The sequence below is a fragment of the Manacus candei genome, unplaced genomic scaffold, assembly GCF_025592945.1.
Source record: "Manacus candei isolate 608988 ecotype Guabito, Panama unplaced genomic scaffold, ASM2559294v1 h1tg000017l, whole genome shotgun sequence".
Classification (NCBI taxonomy): Eukaryota; Metazoa; Chordata; class Aves; order Passeriformes; family Pipridae; genus Manacus; species Manacus candei.
Window position 1 is genome coordinate 32,513,245 of NW_026138065.1, and position 21,037 is coordinate 32,534,281.

The window sequence follows — 21,037 nt, forward strand, 5'->3', positions numbered from 1 at the left end:
ATTTTGAAGTTTTTAGGCTGCTTATAAAAGGTTGCACCATTAAGGAAGGCGCAACTGAAATAAACTTAATTTGAGAGTTTTTAATACTACCTTTTACAGACTGGAGGCTGCCAGTTACTAAGTACAAGTGCCTGTGTATCTCACCTCACCCCTCTTTACCTGACCCCAGTCTGAGTGCCTAACCCTGTGATGATCATGGATGATGGAATGATCTGCTGCAGTGTGTGTGTGTGCCTGTGGTTCCCTCAGCCAGGCATGCTCACCTGTCAGCATAACAGATGTCATTAATTGTCAGTCAAAATAAAGCTCTAAAATCACAGTTGTTTTTAAAGACCAACTTCTTTAATGATACATACCAGTGTTATACTAAGCTTATAAAATAAAGTTGTCTGCATGTAAATACAAGAGAAACATTAAGAAATCAATAGTGATCAGGACAGGGATTTTGATTCCTGTACAAATTTAGAAATGACTCGAGAAGATAAATTAACATACATGGCTGTGACAATATGAACATAGGTGTAGTCAACGTGATCCATTTATTGAAAAAAGAGGGCAGATCAAGGATTAAGATATTAACAGGAGATCCAGTCTTGAATGGGATGTGAAAAAGCAAACACCACACATGGATACTGAGGCATTTTTCTCAAGTATTGGATTCTTTGGGCAAGTTTGGAACACGGATGATTCCCACTCTCACGATACGGAAATGGAGGTATTGACAGCCTTACCCCAGTACCTCGACGTACAACTGGGATAGGACATCCCACTTGCAGTTTGGGGGGGGGTTGCAGAGGGCTACAGGTTGTGAGCACATGAAATACAGGGTTTTAAGAGCCTGTTTAGCAGTAGTGAAACTTTTGGTTTTCAACTGTGCCTTCCTAAAACGTCACAGGAGTTGCCAACCATGTTGTCCCACATGTATTGCTTCACAGCTTTATTTCTGCAGTTACAAGCAATTCAAAACTACTGAGTGTTCGAGGCAAGCCTCTTAACTTCTTATCAAAGAAGATCTGTCCATCTTCCCGCAAGACAAACAGTATTGCACTTCAAGGTTATATTAACTGAGTTACAGAATCTCTTTAAGGACTGAAGCATTACTTACGCACATCCATGGCACTATGTGGCTGCTTAGAGATAAGCAAGAGAAATTAATTTTAAATTAATACTGCAGGGTACTGTGAAGATGACAAAGCATAGGCCCTCTGTGTACTTAAGATTTCTAATGCTTAAAAGGTTCTTCCATGATGAGGCTGGTTTAGCACAGCAGCCTCAGACCTGACCGTGCCCTCTCATGGACTCAGTGGTCCAGGATCCGCAGGTTGCCAGACACGATTTTGTTCTCTAGTAGAGCTCCAGCTGGGATGTCAATCCTGTCCCCATGATTTGCAATGATGATAACTGTTCCCTGGGTTTAGAGAAAAGAAAAGAAAACAAAGTGTTTAGAAACTCGTTACCTGTTAATTTGGAAGGAGGGAGTAGGTTGTCTGGAGGACCATTTAGGTGTCACAGGTGACACAGCCAGAGCCTGGATGCCCTTTGTTGTATTGTTTCTGCATAGGCTTTTTCGTGGTTTGTTTTTTTTTCCCCCAGAACAAAGGTTTTAAACAAGCATTATTGGAAACACTGTAATTACCAGCAGACTAGATACTATCAGCCTACAAGTAGAACTGTAACTTCTTTGAAGATACATACTTGCTGTAAGGGCTCTTGTCATGTCTCCTTGCTTTGAGGCGAAAAAATGTTACCCCGGTCAGTCGGTGTGTGACAGCCCAGCCCCCCGCTGCAGCTGTACAGCAAATCCGGGCATAGAGGGACAGGCTCGAGCCCCAGAGCTGAGCCACTGCCAGTGCTGGGGGAGACAGCCCCACCTTGCACCCATCTGGCAGCTGCTGAACTGTCCTAGATGCTAAGGAAGAATCTGAGAGAGAAACTTAACCTGCTCAGCACCAATATTTACTAATAAATCAAGAACCCCAAACTGATGAGAAGGGGCCAGAAAAGGTGTGGGAAGGCCAGCCTGGGAGGTGAGGTGGGACATGCCTTGTCGAGCCACAGGACAGAGATGGCAGCAGTGTCTGAACAGACCTGAGGTCTGTGGCGCTTTCAAGGGTCACAGATAAACCTCATCTCTCCCTGGGCCTGTACAGAGCAGCAGCTCTGGCAATTAACACCCTGCACTCCTTCACAGGGGTCACTGTCGAGCCTTGGCCTCTACGATCCTTGGGCCACTTCCCTAATTCCCAGGAAGCAGAGATCAGTCATGTTTAGTGCAGGGGCATCCTAATTACACACTCACCTTTAATGAAACATTCTTCCCAAATGTAACATCGCCTGAAACCGTGAGATGATCCAGCTCCAGCATATCTGGAATACTTTCAAACCTCCGTAGGTAATCTTGAACCTTTAGAAGGAGAAAATAATAGAGACAGCTTTAAATCCATCTGTGGATTAAAGACAAGCCTCTTCAATACTCCTTTCAGGAACCTTCCTGTAATCTACATCTGAATCAATACAGGAGTTGCTACTTTGTAATTTCTTCCAGAGATAAGTGTGAGGAAGAATAGAGACAGCTTTCCACCAGTGCTGGGCAAGCTCTGGAGAACACACACAGCCCAGCTCACCTTCCAGTTCCTCAGCTGAGGGGGTACAGGAGCACCCAACAGCAGTAGGAGGCTACTTTGTGAAGTACTTTGTATTCTCACGGTTCTTTACAAAGAGCAAAAGGCAATGCCCAGATGAGCAGAGGGAGACAAAGTAAACCTCACTTCTAACTTATTTATTGCTATGAACTGTATTTTTATCCAAAGAGATAAACACCAAGTATAATTATAGGAGTTTACCTTTGTGAAAGAACTTCCCAGTTTGACAAGAGGCACTGTTGGGAATTCACGCTTCTCGCTCATGGTTAGAGACCCAGCATTAAGGCTGTACAAGTTTGACATCACAAGCAAGAGATCTGATGTGGTCTTAACAGGCAGGAAACGACTACGAGGTACGTTTATCCCCAGAGAGTTTTCAAAACTCTTGATAGCAGCACCAACTGCAGTCTCCAGCTGGATAACATTCAAGCCTCCATCCAGAGTCTGGAAGAGAAAATTCACATGAGCACAACGAGCAGGTTCTGGGTCTCAGAACTAGAGCCAAACATCAGCCAGAGCTCTGCCTTCACCCACTTCCTGGAGGCAGCAGTGCCTGTTGGTTAACGGGAAACAAACAGTTCCTTTGAGTCTTTCCTCTAAACCCTCCCCGGCTGGTTACCTTTGGGTTAACAATGATCTCCATGTCAATGGCGTTCTTCTCCTGCAGCCTTTTAATTGCAGACAGAGCAATCCACAAATTGTTGGTATTGAATATTTTGAATTTTGACACAGACTTGAATTCATCCACGTGTGCTTTTGGGACCTGAGCTATCTCCACAAGCCTCAGCTTATTTTCGTATTGCGTGAGCGTGCCACCCTGTGAGGGGCAAAGGAGAAGTTTTAAGTCCTGTTCATAGAAGCCAGAGAAATCCTCCCCTCAGCCCAAACAGAGGCACTGGTTTGTTGGCATTTAAACTTGAGCCTCAGAGCAAGGTTCAGCTGAACACATTTCTTGTTTTTAGTAACCAGCTAGCAGGTTACTAATTATAGAGTGTGTTTAAAGTACAGTCAGAACTGTCCAACGATCATATTTCAGCACTCCAAGACAGTTAATTCCTTTAATGAAAGTTGTTGGGAATCTTTTGCAATTGCCACTGTTGTCAAGAACCACCTTCAACCGTGCTTTGCCAGATGACAGAACAAAAGCTAAATTAAATCTGAGTACTTCAGTAACCTGAACTGTATTCTTACAGGGCATTTCTGTGCTTTTGTAGGACTAAGTCGGAGCTTTCTTAAGAGGTAATCAACACAGGAAAAAAAATCACATATCACCCACACTCACATTTAAAAGAACAGAGGCAAAGCACACTTACAGGACAAATTACTGCAGGCTACAAGTATTTGATACGTCATAAACCTCTGACACGTGGCACACCTGGACTTTGTACAAAGTCAAGGGTTTAGGGCAGGAGCAGATGTGCAGCTGCACCACACGGAGTTGTGCAATGCACACCTGGACAACTCAGTAAGTAGCTTAGGCAGCTTTCAGTCAGAGGATGTAGCTGCTGCATCCCAGCCCTCAGTGCTCTGTTTTTACCACCCTCAAGCTTCTCCCCCTGTGTCAGTGACAGTTTGGAGAAGGCACAGAGGTTGTGACCTGTCCCCTGCAGAAACCACTCGTGTTTGCAGTCAAGCCCAGGCTGCCCTTGTCTGCCGCTGCCCAGAACGTGGATCAAATTTGTCCCATGAATTAGAACGTCATAAACTTGCTGGTTTTGTGCAAGTCAAATTAGAACAAAGCTGATGTGTTAAATGGTGCCTAAAATAGCTGTAAGGAGATTGGATGGATGTATGTCTGGATCCATGCATTCAGAGGAGGTGAGAGGCTGGGGATCACCACCAACACACCAGGCACAGACAGACTCACACCCATCTCCCTTTACCTTCACATCTGCCCGGGTTTTGTTTGTGACTTCCATGACAAATTCACAGCGTTTTCCATTGGGTGGGTTCATAAGGTGGTTAAGAATGTAAAGGTCCACAGTGGCACCCAAATTATCTATATTGGACACAAATATATATTCCTTCCCCTCTGCAATGAGGTTATCCAGCAGACCAGAGTTATAGAAACTGGCGTAGATGTCTCCATGGCCTGGAGGGTACCAGCACTCCGTGTTCTCTCCTGAGTAAGAGACATCCTTGGCTATTGGCAGCAGAGTTTCCTTGTTAATTCTAGGATACCTGTGAAGACAATGGATTTTGTTAAGTTCTCACCAATGTCAGACTGGCAAAAAGAAAAAATACAGCAGGAAAGGTGCAAGTCCCTGGGCTTTTCCACACAGCTTTTGAAGGTGTGCCCTCCAGGTTACTCTAAGTACTCTCAATGGGAAGACCCATCCAAATTCTGAGGTGAGAAGCTACAGAATGCAATCTCACTACTCAAGGATTTAAAGCCAGTTCTCAGACCATGCTGTAAACCAACCTGCCTTTGACAGGCAGGTTCAGAACATGCCAAGCACACCTCTGACCCAGCAGCCACTTTGATTAGAGTTTGTTCTGGATAAGGAACCACGGTCTGTCTCCCTCCAGAGCCTAGGGACACTAAAAGCAAATTCAGGAATCAAGTGGCCAGAATCTCATACACCATTATTCCTATATTTCTTAGAAACTGGGTCCCACACACACCCCTCTCCCTGATTTTAATACATTGCCCTTGACTCTGCCCAACACCCTCATGTTTCAGTCTCAAAAAGAGACCTAAAATAGACTGAACATGGGTACAGAAGACACTGTTGCTACCCCAGCACCTCAAACTAAAATCCACCCCATGTGGAATTTGGAGAAACAAGCTAATTTGCCCTTTTACCCCAGATGGTGAAGTTTTTTGATACCTGCTTTGATTAAAAGTATATATCTTCACACGGCTGTGACTGTATTTCTGCAGGATTTTCTTTGTGTCATCGTCGGTGTTGAAGGAATTCATGAGAACCAGAGGAACATCGGTGTTGTAGGATTTGTTTAAATGCTGAGATGGGAAATAAATGTTAAATTCAGAATATATTATTAAGCTTTAACTCCTGACACCTAAGATTTTGGGAGAAAGAAATTAGATAAGGCAGACTAGAAATAATAAATGCATGAGAGAAAAGAGAGACGCACTTATGCTGACAGAAAGGATAATAAATTGGGTAAAGGAAAATAAATCCTTGTTAGTAGTAAAGACAGGGCCTGTATTAATTAATGTACCTTAATTAATCTTTGTTTTTAAATCTGCATCTAAATTTGTAATTTGAAAAGCACAACACCACAAAATGATCATTTTAAGTTTTAGCTACTGCTGAGTACAAAAGGCAGGTTTTCCATCAAATTGTTACAGTCTGTCAAGATGACATTTCCAAACTGTCTCTGCACTTCTGAGCCTTCCTGGGAGGCCATGAGATGGACAACAGTAGAGTACATAATGAATGAAATGTCACCATGTTAATTATTTGGGAATCTATAGAATGGAGCTGAAATACACAGGAGCATTTCCATGTGCACAGCAAAAAACTGGACATTATGACAGTGTTTCACCAAAAACAGTGTGCAGGGAAAAAAAACCCAATACATTTCAGTGAGTCTTAAGCTTTGTGTATGAGCTTGCCCTCATCTGCTGGAGAGTGTTTGGGATCATTATCCTTTGGTGGAGTTGGAGACTTCCACAATGACCCCTTGGATAAAGAGCCACATCAGTTGGATGTAAATTTGAGTCTGCTACAGAACCATCTATCACACATGGGAGAGTAACTCCAAACAAACACCACACTGAGGCAAAAATTGTTGGCACTCCAGAAACTATGGAACAGGCACACCCAATTTCCTACTCTAATGACTATCTTCATTATCTGCTGGAAGAGGAATATTCAGCATTAAAAGCATAAGCTGAAATGTCCTCTCCCTACACCAGCAGCTGTTTTCTTTCTTCAGAGGAAAATGCCAGCAATTACTTCCAGCATGAGAGTTTAACTTCAACAAGGAACTTGGAGCTGCTGTGAAAAGCTTTCTTCTAATGCACTTTAAAACCTCCTTTTTTAAAAAAGATAAACTTGCAGCTGGAAGAGTCAGAAACAAGCCCAGGAATTAGTTACCCAGGCCAGCTCTACAATGTGACTGCTTGTGTTTCTGGACACAATTCCCACTGTCCAGGTTGGTGTGAACAGGCTGGATCACACTTGTGTGGAGGGGACGGTGCTGACTGCTCCGTTCCTTTGGAGTCTACTCTTCCCAAAGGAATTCTCTACTTCACCCCAGCACTGTGACCAGACCTCGTTTCCCTCTCCTCTTCCTTTTGGCAAGCCTCCACTGTGATCCCTCTTAAAAGGTCATGCAGGAGCAGCTCAGTGTGTCTTGCTTCCTCCAACGCAGCAGGAAAAGCTCATCAAACATTACCTCAATCTGCTGAACCGTCAGATCCAGGAAGGTGTTCTCGTTTCGCACCCCAATAAGACTTTTTGGGCCTTTACAGCCCATGCTGGTGCCCAGGCCACCATTGAGTTTCACAACCACCAGCTTGTTCAAGTCAGAAGCAATGTTATCAGGCAGGCCTCTGGCCTTGATCTTCTCATAGGGCTGGATCTGGGAAAACAAAACCCCAAAACCAGCAGTCAGGTATTTGGAAGGAAATTGTTTTCTCCTAAAAACTTTCAGAACTTAAAATCTGGTGAAAAAACCCACACTTATTTATATGCACATTTATATGAACATCTGCAAAGGGAGTCTATAATAATCTAATTTGTTATGGTACAAATAACCTGATTTGTTACTACAATAACCTCTTTCCTTGAGAGGTTCTATAGACTTTGTGACAACAGTCACCATCAGCTTCACTCAGATAAGAAGATGCCTCTGTCTGCTCTTCCAGGTTCAGAGAACTGACTCAGTGGTAAAGATGGGTAAGGAAGAAGTCACAACCTTCTTCTTGTCCTGCAGAAGGTTTCCCTGGGTGCCATCTAACTCACTGTCCCAGTAAGATGACCCCCTCTCCCCCTTCAGTCAGGCCCAATTTAGGAACTCATATGCATTGCAGGGCATATAACTTTCCTTCCCTGAGCAGCTTAAACTCATAGATTTATTTTTTTTATACTTTGCTCTAAGGTTGTCAAAGGCAACATTCTCGGCAAAAGGTTGGTTCTTTAACTCAGTCTAAACTAACTTTTATGCCAACTACTAGTCCAATCTAATAATTCATCTCTCCCAACAGCATGATACAAAGCGGAAGAAAGTTCCTACTTCTTATCCTGCGGTTTTCAGGATGTGTTCATCCAGCTCACAGTAAAATTTAGAGAGTCTTCTACCTCACTGACAGGTTTAAAAACAGAGTCTGGGCTACACTTGGGGCTAGTGGCGGAGAGCAAAATCAGGCTTGTAATGACAGTGTGTCTCGCATTAGGCACTGCTTGTTCCCTAATCCAAAGCACCTCAGGCAGAGAGACAACAGTAACAATGCCACGGTAAGAATCATGCCAAAACTGTTAGAGCAGAATCAATATAATTATCCTTTAGCCTGCCCTTCTAAAGATTTTCTTTTGCAGAAAAGCCTTGGTGTTTCAGTGCTGTGTGTGTTCCAGCTGCAAGAAAATGATTTTAAACGCTGATAAGGGGTGTGTGAGATCCACAGCTGATTTCCAAGAACAAATACATACAGAGTAGTTTTCAGAACTGTGTTTGCTTTGGGCAAGTTGGGCTGGGGTTCAAATGGAAATTCGCACTGCACTGGAACAAGAGTCATATTTCTTACTGGGATGTGTGGGTGTAGGGAGGAGAGTTTGTGCAATTCCAGCATTCCAGTGCACCACAGGCAGCAGATTAGAGCTGTTCCCTCACATTAGGGAAATTCTTCCTTATGGGACCTGAAAAGCTTATAGGATATATATAAAGATAAGGTGACTCCACACGGAGTTCTTGTGGCTCGGACAGAAAGCAGTAACACAAACACTGCCATTCCCCAGAGGACAAACACAGGAACTTCCTTCCAAGGTTCCAAGAACTTTTCAGGAACAGAAGTGCGCAAAAAGCAGAATCTCACTGGGCTTTGTCGACAACAGAGATTGTGTTCAGGCTGGGCAGACACCTCGACAAACAACCGTTCTTCTCATTAACAAAGATATGATAAACACTGATTTTAACGTCTTGGAGGTACCTCAGGAAGCTTAATGAACGATTCACTACCAGCAGGACCTACAGAGATTTACACTCAGATTTACTGCTTCCCATCCACTCCAAGGTCAATAGCGCTCTGTATTAGACTGTAAATGGATTAGAAGCATTTCAGCTGGAGCTTTAGCTGGGTGGGACGTGAGTCACATCCACGATGTTCAGACACCATCTGAACATCCAGAAAAATTATCTCAACTTTCACGTCTCACTATGTTCTTCTTGCATCACTCACAAAAAGCAGAAAGCCTGACACTCAGCTCAGGGCTAGACTGCCTCAAAAATCATTTGCTTTTGCTGAAGTGCCAACTACCCTTTCATGCCTTCACCATCGTGCCTGAGACAAGCTTATGCAGAAAGCTCAAAGTAAAAATCCTGAAGAAGTTAACAGTTCCATCCAGGCCCTCCATCGAGGACTCAGTTCACTGGATGTTGCATCAGTTACAACACAAAATTTATGACTCAGCCTCACTAAATGTTTCAGTTTCTTCTGGCACAGGCATTGGAAACGACAACTTGGCAATGAAGCCCTGGATCTTGAAGGGTCTTTAATTCAGAAAATAACAAATGTCAAGAACTCAAGTTCCACCAGGAATGCTGCAGCATCAGGACTGCTGGGTGCCAGTGCTATCATGTAGCAGTTCCAGTCATGTGTAGGCACTAATATGCAGAACTACCTCATGATCTACAAGTGTATACACAAGTGTAAGAAGTGCTCCACAGTAATAAAAATCAATCCTTGCTCTAAAGGTTTGGAACAGTGGGCTTGACAAGTAAGTGTTGATGGGGAAATTCCTCAGGAAAAAACAGGGGCAGGAATGACATGGCTTACAGCTGCCTGGCTGCAGTGTTACTCACTTGAGACATGTCTCACAGCCGTGGTTTGGGAGTGTTCTAAGATGACATATGCAGCTTCCTTTGTTTTGCAGCCAATGTCACAAAAGTGATTTCTCAGAACAGTTTGCATGAGGCAGCACTGGGAGTCTGACAAACAGATTTCAGAATCATACTCCTACTGCAAGGAGGCTTTGCAAGAGTTTGTCAGAGACAGACAAAATGAGCATCAGGGCTGTCACTGTGGGTAGACGGGAAAGGAATACACCCGTATTAGTTAATATGTACTTACACTACCAGGAAACATTTACTCAGCACCAAGGGACAGTTCTAGAAATACCACCAAGTGAAGAGGTCTCTGCCCTTGTGAGACCCCACCTGCAGTGCTGCACCCAGGTCTGGAGTCCTCAGCACAGGAAATACATGGATCTGTTAGAGCAGGTGCAGAGGAAAGCCACAAAGATGATCAGAGAGACAGGAGCCCTCTCCTGTGAAGACAGGATGAGTCAGCTGGGGTTGTTCAGCCTGGAGAGGAGAGGCCTTCGGGAGACCTCACTGCAGCCTTCCAGTACCTAGAGTGGGCTTACAGAGGAAGAGTGACTTTTTACACAGGCTGATAGGGATAGGACAAGGGGGAATGGTTTCAAACTACAAGAGGAGAGATTTAAATTAGATCTCAGAAAGAAATTCTTTACTCTGAAGGTGGTGAAGCAGAGGAACAGGTCACCCAGAGAAGCTGTGGCTGCCCCATCCCTGGAAGTGTTCAAGGCCACGTTGGATGGGGCTTGGAGCAACCTGGTCTAGTGGAACTTGTGCCTGCCCATGGCAGGGGGTTGGAACAAGATGATCTTTGAGGTCCCTTCCAAACCATTCTAAGATTCTATGAACCCTTAAAACCCGTTTCCAGAGTTGAAGATCAGAAAGGTGTTTTGCTTTTGAGTAAGGGCATAACATTCATTCTTTCCCTTCACGATACAGTTCCCTGAGATGACAACCTGAGCTGCAGACAAGAATCCAACCAATGGGGAAGGAAAAAAATGGCTCTAACAGACAAGTTCCTTTCACACTCACATTGCTTTGGATGCTCTCTTTACATCCCAGATGAGGTTTTGCATTGCTGTTCTGTGGTTAACTTGGTCACTGCAGTTCTCTCTGAGGCCTCTCAGCAGGACTTTGCTATTGCTTCCAATTCAAACAAACAGATGGCTGCAATCTACATCGAGGGGATTAAGTTACACTTGCCATGTCCACATTCTTTACCTCCTCTCCCTGTTAACTGGCACTCTCAGTGTACTTTCTTCTCTGGAGACTGTAACAGTAATGGGTCCTAACTATGCGAGCTATCACTGTAAGCCTTTGGACATATGAAAGCAAAGCATCTGGAAGGAAAAAACAAGTCAAAGGTTTACCAATATAGTGTGAAATGGGTTCAATCATCTGTTACCATCATCAGTATTAGTTGTTACACTGAAAACATGGAGGCCAGGGAGAAATCTCCCATTGCAGAGAAAAACGGAGGAATATTACAAAGGAAAAATTTCTGTTTAAATTAACTGACAGGAGCCTTTACTTGTCAGTACATGCTTCAGGAAAAAGCAGAAAGCTACATTCAAAGAACAAATATCACAGGTAGCACACTAGACAACCTACAGAAGTCTGATCAGAAATTCTGCTCCTGCATACCAGTCCCTTGGCATTGGGCAAAAGCCTGAAACACCCTTCCCACCTAAAAGACAAAGCCTATAAGTATTCATGAACTTTTTTAAGCTGCTAAACAAACAAAAAAACAGCAACTTAACACTTTGGCACATTTTTGGGTGCCTCTGTTTACAGATACACATGCATGTCTGTATGTATATAAACACACATATATATCTAAACAGATGCTTTTTACTCTGCTAAGCATCAGCTGAAGATTATACTTCCCATAATTCTCATCAGCAAAGCAATTCTCCAAAACAATCACAGGCAAGTAGACTTCCACTGGGGAGAGTAAGCTGGTGCTTTCTGGGGCGTGGTCCTTGTAGTGTGAGATTCTCCAAGCACCCAAACACCCACCACCTCATAAAACAAGGTCATCCCTACAGGCGATTATAAATCACCTGCAAGATCACCAGCAAACAATTCTTGTGTATAACAACCTCTGTGCTCTTCTAACAAGACCAGGAGGAGAATACATGTGAGGGTTTATAGCTCAGAAAAGAAAATGCACCTGGAACTGAACAGAAGCACTCAGACAAAACACGTCGATGTTCACAGATGGATACTTGTCCCAAAGAACTCATTACTACAGCCCTTCAAAAATCATCCCTCTTTATCTCTTCTAAAAAGCTCAGACTGTTCTTACCTGTACTAGCTAGACTAATAATTCTGATATTCTGGTCTTTAAGAAATCAACTTTTATCCAATAATTCCACAAGTCATACCCCTCAGCAAGGAATCCTCTGGGAGAAGGTCACTTGAAAAGGGTTTCACATAAGACACATTTCACTTTCCACGTTGTGTACCTGACATGACTGATGTATGAAAAAGGAGGGGGTAGATACGAGCAGGGTTCAAGGAGGGTAGGGAGATGAAACTCTTATGGTCAGTAAAAAAGAGAAAAGGAAAAAAATATTCAAGTAATTTAATTTTGCTTTCGGTTTTTGCAAGCACTTAAACCCACCTCCTGCCAGATCAGGAAGTGTAAGTATCACCCTAAAGAAACAAATATTTACTATGACGTGAAAAATGCATGGAAGGAAGTTTGTTTGCAGATATTTTGCCCTAGCTCTCTTCTGTAGCATTTATCAAATATCATTACTTAATTTAGAGTTCATGCTAGGAAGCAAAATTCCATTTAAGATCATGCATGCATCTCATCTGACCAGCAGTGACCCGATCTTACAGAATTCTTATCTTGTCAAAAGTTGCTACATAGCACAGGGACACATTTGAGAATAAGCAGTACAGACCACAAGGGAGAAGGCAGATACTCTTTCTAATCCTGTCCCTCTCCATTCAGCCCTCTGTCATCTTAAGTTAGACCTTTGCCTTAGTTCTTTTTTAACACCTTGCCATGTCTGGGAATATCCCCTCAGTCTATTTTAGTGCCTTCCCAAAGCCCTCCTGTTTGACATTTGCTCCCAGTGTCCTACTCAGTCATTTTCAGTCCTTTACAGAACTTGTAAGTTTTTCCATGGAAGGTGTGCAAAACTTGGAAAATAGACAACAGCTCTTCCTCTCCACAAAGCAGCCCATTCACTTGCATCAGATTTCTGTAATTTAATCCCAGGCTTTATCTTGACACAGGGAACAGTTTATTCCTTTCATTGTCCTAACTACCTTTTTACATATTTAAGAGCCCTATTGCCTCCCACAGTCTCAGCCCCCCTACACTGAAAGAAATCCCCTTTTCTTCAGCCTTCCTTCCAAGTCGCCTTATCTAGAACTCCAATTTCTCACCTTGGCCTCTTCATTGAGGGTGGAACTTTTCTCCCCAAAGCAACACTTCATTCAGTGTTACAGTACAGAAAAGAAAGACATCACATGTTTTTGAAGCTAAAAGGAAACACTCAACCTTGGAAAAACCCTAGACTTGCTCTAAAACAGCATCATTCTTCAACGCTTTATAGAGCAGCACTGCATCTGTTCTGGAAGTAACCAGACAGCCTGCCTTTCAGTTGGAAACAGAGCCTCGATTGAATCACACAGAGAGCCTCAGAGAAACCACAAACCTGTGAGGACACAGAAGTCCCGCAATATGCCAAGATCACTACGCTGGGAAAAGCAAGAATCTGTAGCACAACTACACCATTAGAGTCAAAGGGACAGCCTGGGGCCACAGATGAATCAATAAAATGAGGTTAGGTTTAATAGGAAGTATTTATTTCAGTACTAAACAGTGCAGAGAAAATATATAGTGCTTTTTCAGCAGCAGCTCAAGTTACAGGTTATAAGTTACAACAACGTAGATGGCACTAGGAAATTACATTCCAAACCCCCCCCCAGTCAACTCCTTGTTTCAGATCCCTTTCTTTTACTGAGCTGCTGTAGGTTAGAGAAGTTGCTAAATGAGCTCTATTACCCAGCCCACTCACCATATGTCCCCTTTCAAATTACTTAGCATAATGGATCTCTGGAAACAGTCTCATCTGAGACGTGCAGCCTTCTTTTAGGGGCAGGAGGGAAATGGGAGCAACAAGGGTCGAACCTACTTCCCCTCTGACACAAGTTCCAGTTTACTCCAGAAAAGGTACCAAATGGTAAGGTGGCATCTGTCCCATTTTGTTCCCCTGCTCGAAGAACAGCTAACAAAACAACACCAAAGAACTTGACACATATGGTAAGCAGGACCTGATGTTCAGGAACACATACAACATATGTCAACAAATATTTATTTCTCAGTTCAAACCCAAAGCATTGTCCTACTTGATTTTAGGGAACCATGGCAGATAGATCCCCTCGATGGGTGGATACACCATTTGCCTTAAGTAGCAATTATCAGTTTTATGTTCCTTACAGACTGCCACTTCATTGCAACTTACAGAATCTTCTGGAGGTCTCTGAATCTTCCCCCAGTCCACAGATGGTCCCTTTTCTTGTAGGAATCTATGAAATAACTTCTTAAATCCTTCCAGGTCCTTTTTAGTGTGCTACAAAAAAGAAATACATTACTAAATGCTGATATTTAATGCATACCTATTCAATCACAGAAGCATTTCTACACATTTATGTACAATCTATTCACAAGAGTAATTTCATTAGCACTGAAGTAGACAAGCTAAAACTTACGTAAAATTCTAAAAGGTACCAAAAGCTCATTTTCACTAAAACTCGAGGTACAAAACCAACTTGGATACCTACACAACAAGTATTTTGTCAAAATCATAACCTTAACAATTTGACCCAATCTTTAAGATAACAGCTTTACCCTCCCTTTCTGTAATCCATTGAAGATTACATAGAACCTTTAATAACTAAAGATGATTAAACACTTAATAACTCCATCACCCAGTTTATAGGGAACTGAAAGTCTCCTACTGACATTGTATCCAGGCTACTCTTCCACACAGGATCAGAGCACATCCTAAAAATAAGGACATGGTAATCTGTGATTCATCCCTTTGTCCAAGATCTGCCTCAATGTCCTGCACTCAGTTTGTCCTGCTGAGTGGCACCCACGTCCTGCTCCTTACCTCTATCTCATTTGAGTTTGCGGTCGCAAGTATCTTATCGAGTTCTACTTTCATTGAATACTCCAGCTCTTGTCGAATGACTTCCTGAAACTGTGAAGAGCCAGCTTGAGACATTGCTTTGCTGAAATCTGGAATAAAAATGAAAATAGGGGTTAAAAAAAACCAAAACGAAACAAACCTAGTTTATTTAGATTACAAATAGCCTTCAATTTTGTTTAAAAAAACGTGATAAACTCATATAATCTAGTTTCGTTTTATCACTTGTACTACAGGAATCTAAAGTTTTTGTTCTTAGTTAGTTACTTGTGGAACAGACCTTAAATTGGGGCCAAAGAATAACAACCCTTCTTTCAAAACTCAAAAGAACCCGAAAAGACCGATGATCCATCTCAAGAAGTGTCCAAAAATCCACAGCAGCGTATTTTTTTTGCTAAAGAATTCACATCCTGCTGCATCAACACACTTTAGCAAGTGTAAGTGTGAAAAAGGAGAATTTTCTTAGTGAAAAGCTCTGTAGAACGTTGTGATTCTGTTCACCTAAGCAAATAAAACATACGCTTTCGTTATTTATACAGCGCGTTTTCACACGATCTTCTGCTTGTTCCAGTAAATATTCCCTCACTTTATCGTGCGAGTATTTTCACACTACAGCATGCATTTCAGTTACTAAGCAACCTAGAAAATTGGGCTGTCTATCACTTCAGCATTTGTTTTACTTTTGAAAGTGATAAGCTTCATGAATGTGGAAAAGAGTAAATACACAAATGTTCTATAAAGTCCACCCCGCAGGAAGAATCGGGAGAGAACATGACTCTGTTTTCCAACTGAAAGCATTTGAAGCGAGTGTGTTCTCAAAAGACATTCTGAGTATGTTCTCTAAAGACCTCAGTTAATTTAATTTCTGCCAAATCCCCTGAGTAATGACTTCCCTGTAACACAGAGAGTGATGTATTGCCAAATATAGCTGGATTTTAGAAACACCCTGAACACTAGTGCAAAAAGGGACAGAAGGGAACTTTGCAAGTGAACAGAGTGATACTGACAGAAAATATTGTTAGAAGAGGAACCTGCATTTAAAGTCTACCTACTGAGAACACACATTAAAAGGCTCTCCTATTGAGAATGCCTAAGAATGGCAGAGACGGCTCATTTTAATATAATTTTGATTGTATTTTATTTTTTTAAGCAAAGTATTCCACAGCCTCAGCCTCAGTGACAGTATGTAATCCTTGCTTTGAAGCCCACAGAAGCCATTTTCCTGACTGCACTGTTTTGCAGGTAGGGGAGGGAGAAAAAAAAAAAAAAAAAAGACAGACAAGTGCTGCAGTGCACATACTGTGTGTGGTGCAACACGGGAAAACGCCAGCTCAAGATGAACAGTGCAGTGAACAATAGGTTCTTTTTTTAATCAAATGCGTCATTTAGTAGTAAAAGCAGGTAAGAGTTGAAAGCCTTTTAGGCACATCTTTCCAGGTCAAATACATAAAAACACGGACAGCTCTTCATCAGGAAGCACTTTTTCCTACAGAAAAACAAGGAGGTCTGTACCAGCTTAATACTTTCATACCAAACTGCTGCAAGCACTGCCTTTTCATTCTCACATTTTGGGTTGATGCAAAGCAAAACAACTGCTAGGAGATGCTTTCACATGTTTGTAATCCTCCCTGCAACATATTACAATACACCACTTCTGGTACAGCAACACAGTGGCCATTTCTCACAGTTCATCAGCCTGTAAAACATCTGAACCTCCCAATGTGACGCCAACACACCTCAGGAGGAACTCTGCACATCCCAAGTGTTCAGAGATTTTCAGTCGTGCTGTTAAACACGCTGGGGCTGAAGGAGGCAGAGCCAGCCAGCAACTTCCCCAGGCTGCCATGTAAGTAGGAAAAGTCTGCTCGCTCATATTGGCCAAAAGACTTGTATCTACCAGATAAAGCCATTTAGAGACTAAGTAGCACACCAAATGAATCAAAATGAAAAGGCATCATAAAAGTAAGTGCATGATAACGTCCTCATTTTGGTATCTTTTTTTTTTCCTGTAATACTATGAATTCTCACAAACTGAATGAGCAAATGCTAAACACATTCGATCACCAACACCCTCACAGAGAAGCAAAGCAAACCTGTTGCTTTTTCCAATACCAAGCATCAGGCACTCAGAGCGGCAGTAGATGGGACAGCTCTTACCTAAACCCAGCCTGCCAAAGCTGCCAGCACTGGGGGCTGCACCCTTCATGGCAACAGAGGATATTTAGTTTACACTGACCACATAACAACTACTGCAACCCCTCAGTCTCATCCAGATTTGATGTGTCAGGGCAAGGTTTCTTGGGGAGAGTTAGTCAGTCCAATTATTATTTTGGGGACAGAGAGAGGAAGGACATGGCTGGAGTCCATAAAAACACATGCTTGCCTGGTGCAGGAAAAGTATCTATTCTGCATACATAAGACTTTGAATACTGTAACTAAGCAGCCAAAAGAAACAGCAACACAAAGCTCTTCTGCTTATAACAGGCCATTGCGAGGCAGAGGCTTTGAGCACTTCTCTTAAGAGACATCCACCAGGATGTGGGCTGGACAGGGATCTCTAAAGGCTCCCTAAAGTACTCTCTAAAGGCTCCCCAAAACAAGATCACACCATCAGCATTGGTACACATGCTCCAAACAATCTCAATACTAGTTGTTCCCCTGCCCCTCAGAGATTTTGGGAAGAAGCTGGTATTTATGCATCCCAGCCTACTGCCAGCAGAAAGACAACTGCAGTCCTTTAACATGAGCTACAGATAAATTTAACAGCCTGGGTGAAGATTGATTTCCCTTTTCACCTTAGCAGCAACTAGTGGAAAGGCCAGTGTAACTGTATATCTTAAAGCGGTTCTTTCCTACAGGCAACTAAAATTTCCTAAGGCCATAATGAAAAGTAGCTATTGTGCCTCTAAAAATCAGATGAGAGGCAGGGGCGCTGGATAATCACAGGAAGAGATTTCCCAGGATATATGCGGCCGTAAAATCCCAAATTGTGTTGAAATAGTTTGGAAGAGGCATTTCTATTTCGCAACCAACGCCTCAGATTTCAGCCTAAGCCCACTTTTACAAAACCAATATTCTTGAATACTCATCAGAAGTAAGAAACGGGTAGGACAGGGTAGTGGAAGACTCTTGGGGGACCTGCCCACACAGGAAATGAGCACAGACCAGAAGAGCATGACCAAATAGTTGAGACTTCAGAAAACACTAGGCTTTGCAAAAATGACCACCCAGGATATCTTATTTTAATGTCTTTGGTAGAAAGTGCTTCCTCCCAAGTAGCAGAGACAGGACAGCTCTTTAATCAAGTTCCTGATGGTGTTTGACGCGTGGAGAATTTCACTCCAGCCCTCCTGCCCCCACTGTTATTTCTAGCACGCCTTTGTGCTCTGCTCTGACTGCTAACCTGGCCCCTGCCCTCACAGCACAAGCCTCAGCACATGGCAGAGTTACCAGCAGGTTTATGATGCATAATTTTATAACTGACATATGAAAAAAACAAAACATGGCAGATCAAGCCAATAAAAAGGAGGGCTTTGTACACTATCAGAAACAAAATAAGGGGTAGATGTCCTCAGGAAAACTGCACAAGGACAGAAAAACAGTGACCCCTTAGGAACTTGCACGTGTTTCCTTTCTGCCACCCCTCATCTTATTCTATGTTAAAAGCAGAGAAGACATTAAGATTGATTAATTTTATTCATTAATCCACTCAGAAGAGAAGTTCCTGCTTTGGTATTCAGTATACAAGGACCCAGCACAGGAGGGAGTCATGGGACAAGTCAAGCCAGAAGTTCTCTCTCTCATGAGAAAAATGGGGAATCTCTTGGGCTGAGGATTATGAACTGTGATTACTTTCACAATCCAAGTAACAATCCAGAAAGACCTACAGCAGAAAAGTATCTGGGTCTCTTTGGAGCCAGACTACAGCATAAAGATCAAGAAAGGGTGGCCAGTGAGTTACAACACGTAGCTAAACTTTAAATGCTCTATCCTTGAACTCTGTGCTGAGGGCACGGAGTAAATGCCTCAACTTTCAACAGCTCTGCTTAAAGTTCAAGGCAACCCTTATCTCTGGCAAGGATAAAGCTCTCTTTAAATACCCACACTATAAAGTGCAATGCTGATGAATACTACTTTGACTTTCAGAATGGAACGTACCCACTCGGTCTTTACAAACATTTTTATTTTCCTAGTACTAAAGGCAAACTTCGCCAACACATGTTGGACTGAAGCATACATGAAGTGAAAGCTATATGCTCTGATACTCCTTGACAGATGAGCACATTAGCCTGAGCTAACTCAGGAATTTGCAACATAGGAAGCCCTTCTTGCCAGCTGCACACACCAAGAGTTTAGGTGTTACAGTCAGACACAGCTGGATTTCTCAGTCTAGCAGCTGATCCCCATGCTAAAAATATCACTTGACATTGGTAACATGTTTTAGTACTATTGGCCTGACAGAAGAGTATCTAAACACTGGATACTTTTTTTTTTTTTAAAAGCTTTTAGGACTGTCAAATCTTTGGTAATATTTAAAAAGCAAACTATGATCTTTACACAGGTTTCTACAGCTTTCAGTTTCATAAATAACATCAGTTGTCTGCAAGATGGCTACCTCCAGCAGTAGCCTGAGATAAGCCAATTCCATCTAAAAAGAACAATTAGGAATGTATTTTCGTAATGTATTTCGCAAGGGCTCATCTCGGTAACTTTCGTTGAGCAACCAGTCGAAACACTTTCCTCCTTCAGCTCTCTGCCTTTTGCCCAGGTATCACAGGACATTTGCAGACAGGTGATGTATTTACACAGCCAGCGTTGTACAGTCCTGGACACCCACTGTGTGAGGGGACAGTGATTTCCCAAAGCTTGCAAAGGCCCTCAGCTGACTGCAATATCCAAGTTCGTACAGCAAAAGACCTCCTCGTGTTCCTTCTGCGGGCAGCACTGTATTTGTTGATAGGCCTGCACAGGTTTATATTAAGGAACCCCACAGGCACGGATTTCATTACAAAAAACACCATTAGGACACCGGAAAGGAGGGGGAAAAAAAAAACTGCAACAGCAATGCACCAAAGTAATTTTTCTTCCCGAAATGACCTCTTGCGGGCTTGGTTCCCTGTTTCACAGGGAATCCGAAACTCAGACCACGTACACACATGCGGAGAGTAAAGGAGAGCGCCGGAGCCCCGCCGGGATCAGAAAACGCAAAAATGCACTAAAGCCTTCAAAAAAATTAAAAAGAAAAAAAAAAAAAAAGAAGCGAAGACGTCGGACCTCGGCATTCTTCCTCCCGCAACTTTAGCGGAGCGCTGAGCGGAGGGCTGCGCTGGCGGGGACCCCTCGCACAGTCCCGCCGCTCCCGCCCGGTTCCCCCCGGGATCGCGGAGCGGCAGAGCCGAGCTGGGCCGGCGGGGGCCCCGCCGGGATCACGGACAGGGCTGCGGGGAATACCCCGCACATCGCACCTCGGCTGCTGCTGCACCCACCGCTGCCCCCGAGAGAGAGAGAGCGGGGCCAAAACACACAGCCCTAGGGAGCCGAGAAAAACAAATCGCGTCAGCTTACCTTTCACGAGCGCCGACATTTTCGCTCTTTAATCAATAAACACTCGGCCAAACACAGAGTGCCCCGTACCGGGGGGTTCCGCCCCGCGGCTGCCGCCCCTGCGGAGGCTGCGGCGGGAACGACGGCGACCCCGGCCTCCCTGGGAGCTCCCACCCGCCCGCCCGCCGCGCTGCCCCTCCGCCCAGCGCTCCCTCCCGGGCCGGCGGGCGGGCGGCGAACGCCGAGCAATTTAAATTTCATCAATGGAAGAGGCGGACCCGCCGCGCCCCGGGTTTCACCACCCCCGACCCTCCCCTCCCTTCTCCTCCCCTCCCCTCCCCGCCGGGCCGCCCGCCCGCCCGCCTCCCCCGGGGGGCTCCCGGCGCGGCTCCTCCCCACTCCCGGGGGGGAACAGCGATGGGACGGGACAGGCCGGGCCGGGCCAGGCCGGCGCGGTCGCCCCACGCTCCGCCCGCCCCGTGCGGTGGCCGGGCCGGGGGGGGCGGTCCCGGCGGGTGCTGCCCCGGGGCCGGGCCGGGCCGGGGCCCCCCCAGGGCTGTGCCTGGGCGGTGGCGGCGGCGGCCCCGCCGAACCCACCTCGTCCTGCGGCACCGCGGGCGGGGGGCGGGGCCCCGCCCTCCCCCTCCCCCCGCGGCGGGGGCGGGGCCCGCG

The 21,037-nt window shown here is 44.2% G+C and overlaps 1 protein-coding gene across 2 annotated transcripts; it reads right to left on the bottom strand.

The window, feature by feature from the left end:
* Nucleotides 1–320: 320 nt before the first annotated feature.
* UGP2 (UDP-glucose pyrophosphorylase 2) lies at nucleotides 321–20,984 on the bottom strand. Of its 2 annotated transcripts, none has more exons than XM_051783650.1 (10): nucleotides 20,963–20,984; nucleotides 14,786–14,913; nucleotides 14,135–14,242; nucleotides 7,011–7,196; nucleotides 5,474–5,607; nucleotides 4,526–4,823; nucleotides 3,262–3,459; nucleotides 2,844–3,086; nucleotides 2,300–2,404; nucleotides 321–1,408 (listed from the first exon to the last, which is right to left on the bottom strand). In XM_051783650.1, exons 2-10 carry the CDS (start codon nucleotides 14,897–14,899, stop codon nucleotides 1,301–1,303), a joined length of 1,494 nt encoding a protein of 497 aa, XP_051639610.1. In that variant the 5' UTR covers nucleotides 14,900–14,913; nucleotides 20,963–20,984; the 3' UTR covers nucleotides 321–1,300. The 2 variants fall into 2 exon arrangements, with proteins under 2 accessions (XP_051639610.1, XP_051639609.1); XM_051783649.1 differs by lacking the exon at nucleotides 20,963–20,984 and adding an exon at nucleotides 20,387–20,555.
* Between the last annotated feature and the right edge of the window lie 53 nt (nucleotides 20,985–21,037).

Coding starts and splice junctions, on each gene's coding strand:
- UGP2 (XM_051783649.1), bottom strand. Junction 7,197..14,134: donor AGAGACCTCCAGAAGATTCT/GTAAGTTGCAAT, acceptor TTGTTTTCCCAG/ATCCAGCCCTATGAGAAGAT. Junction 5,608..7,010: donor TGACGGTTCAGCAGATTGAG/GTAATGTTTGAT, acceptor TTCCCATCTCAG/CATTTAAACAAATCCTACAA.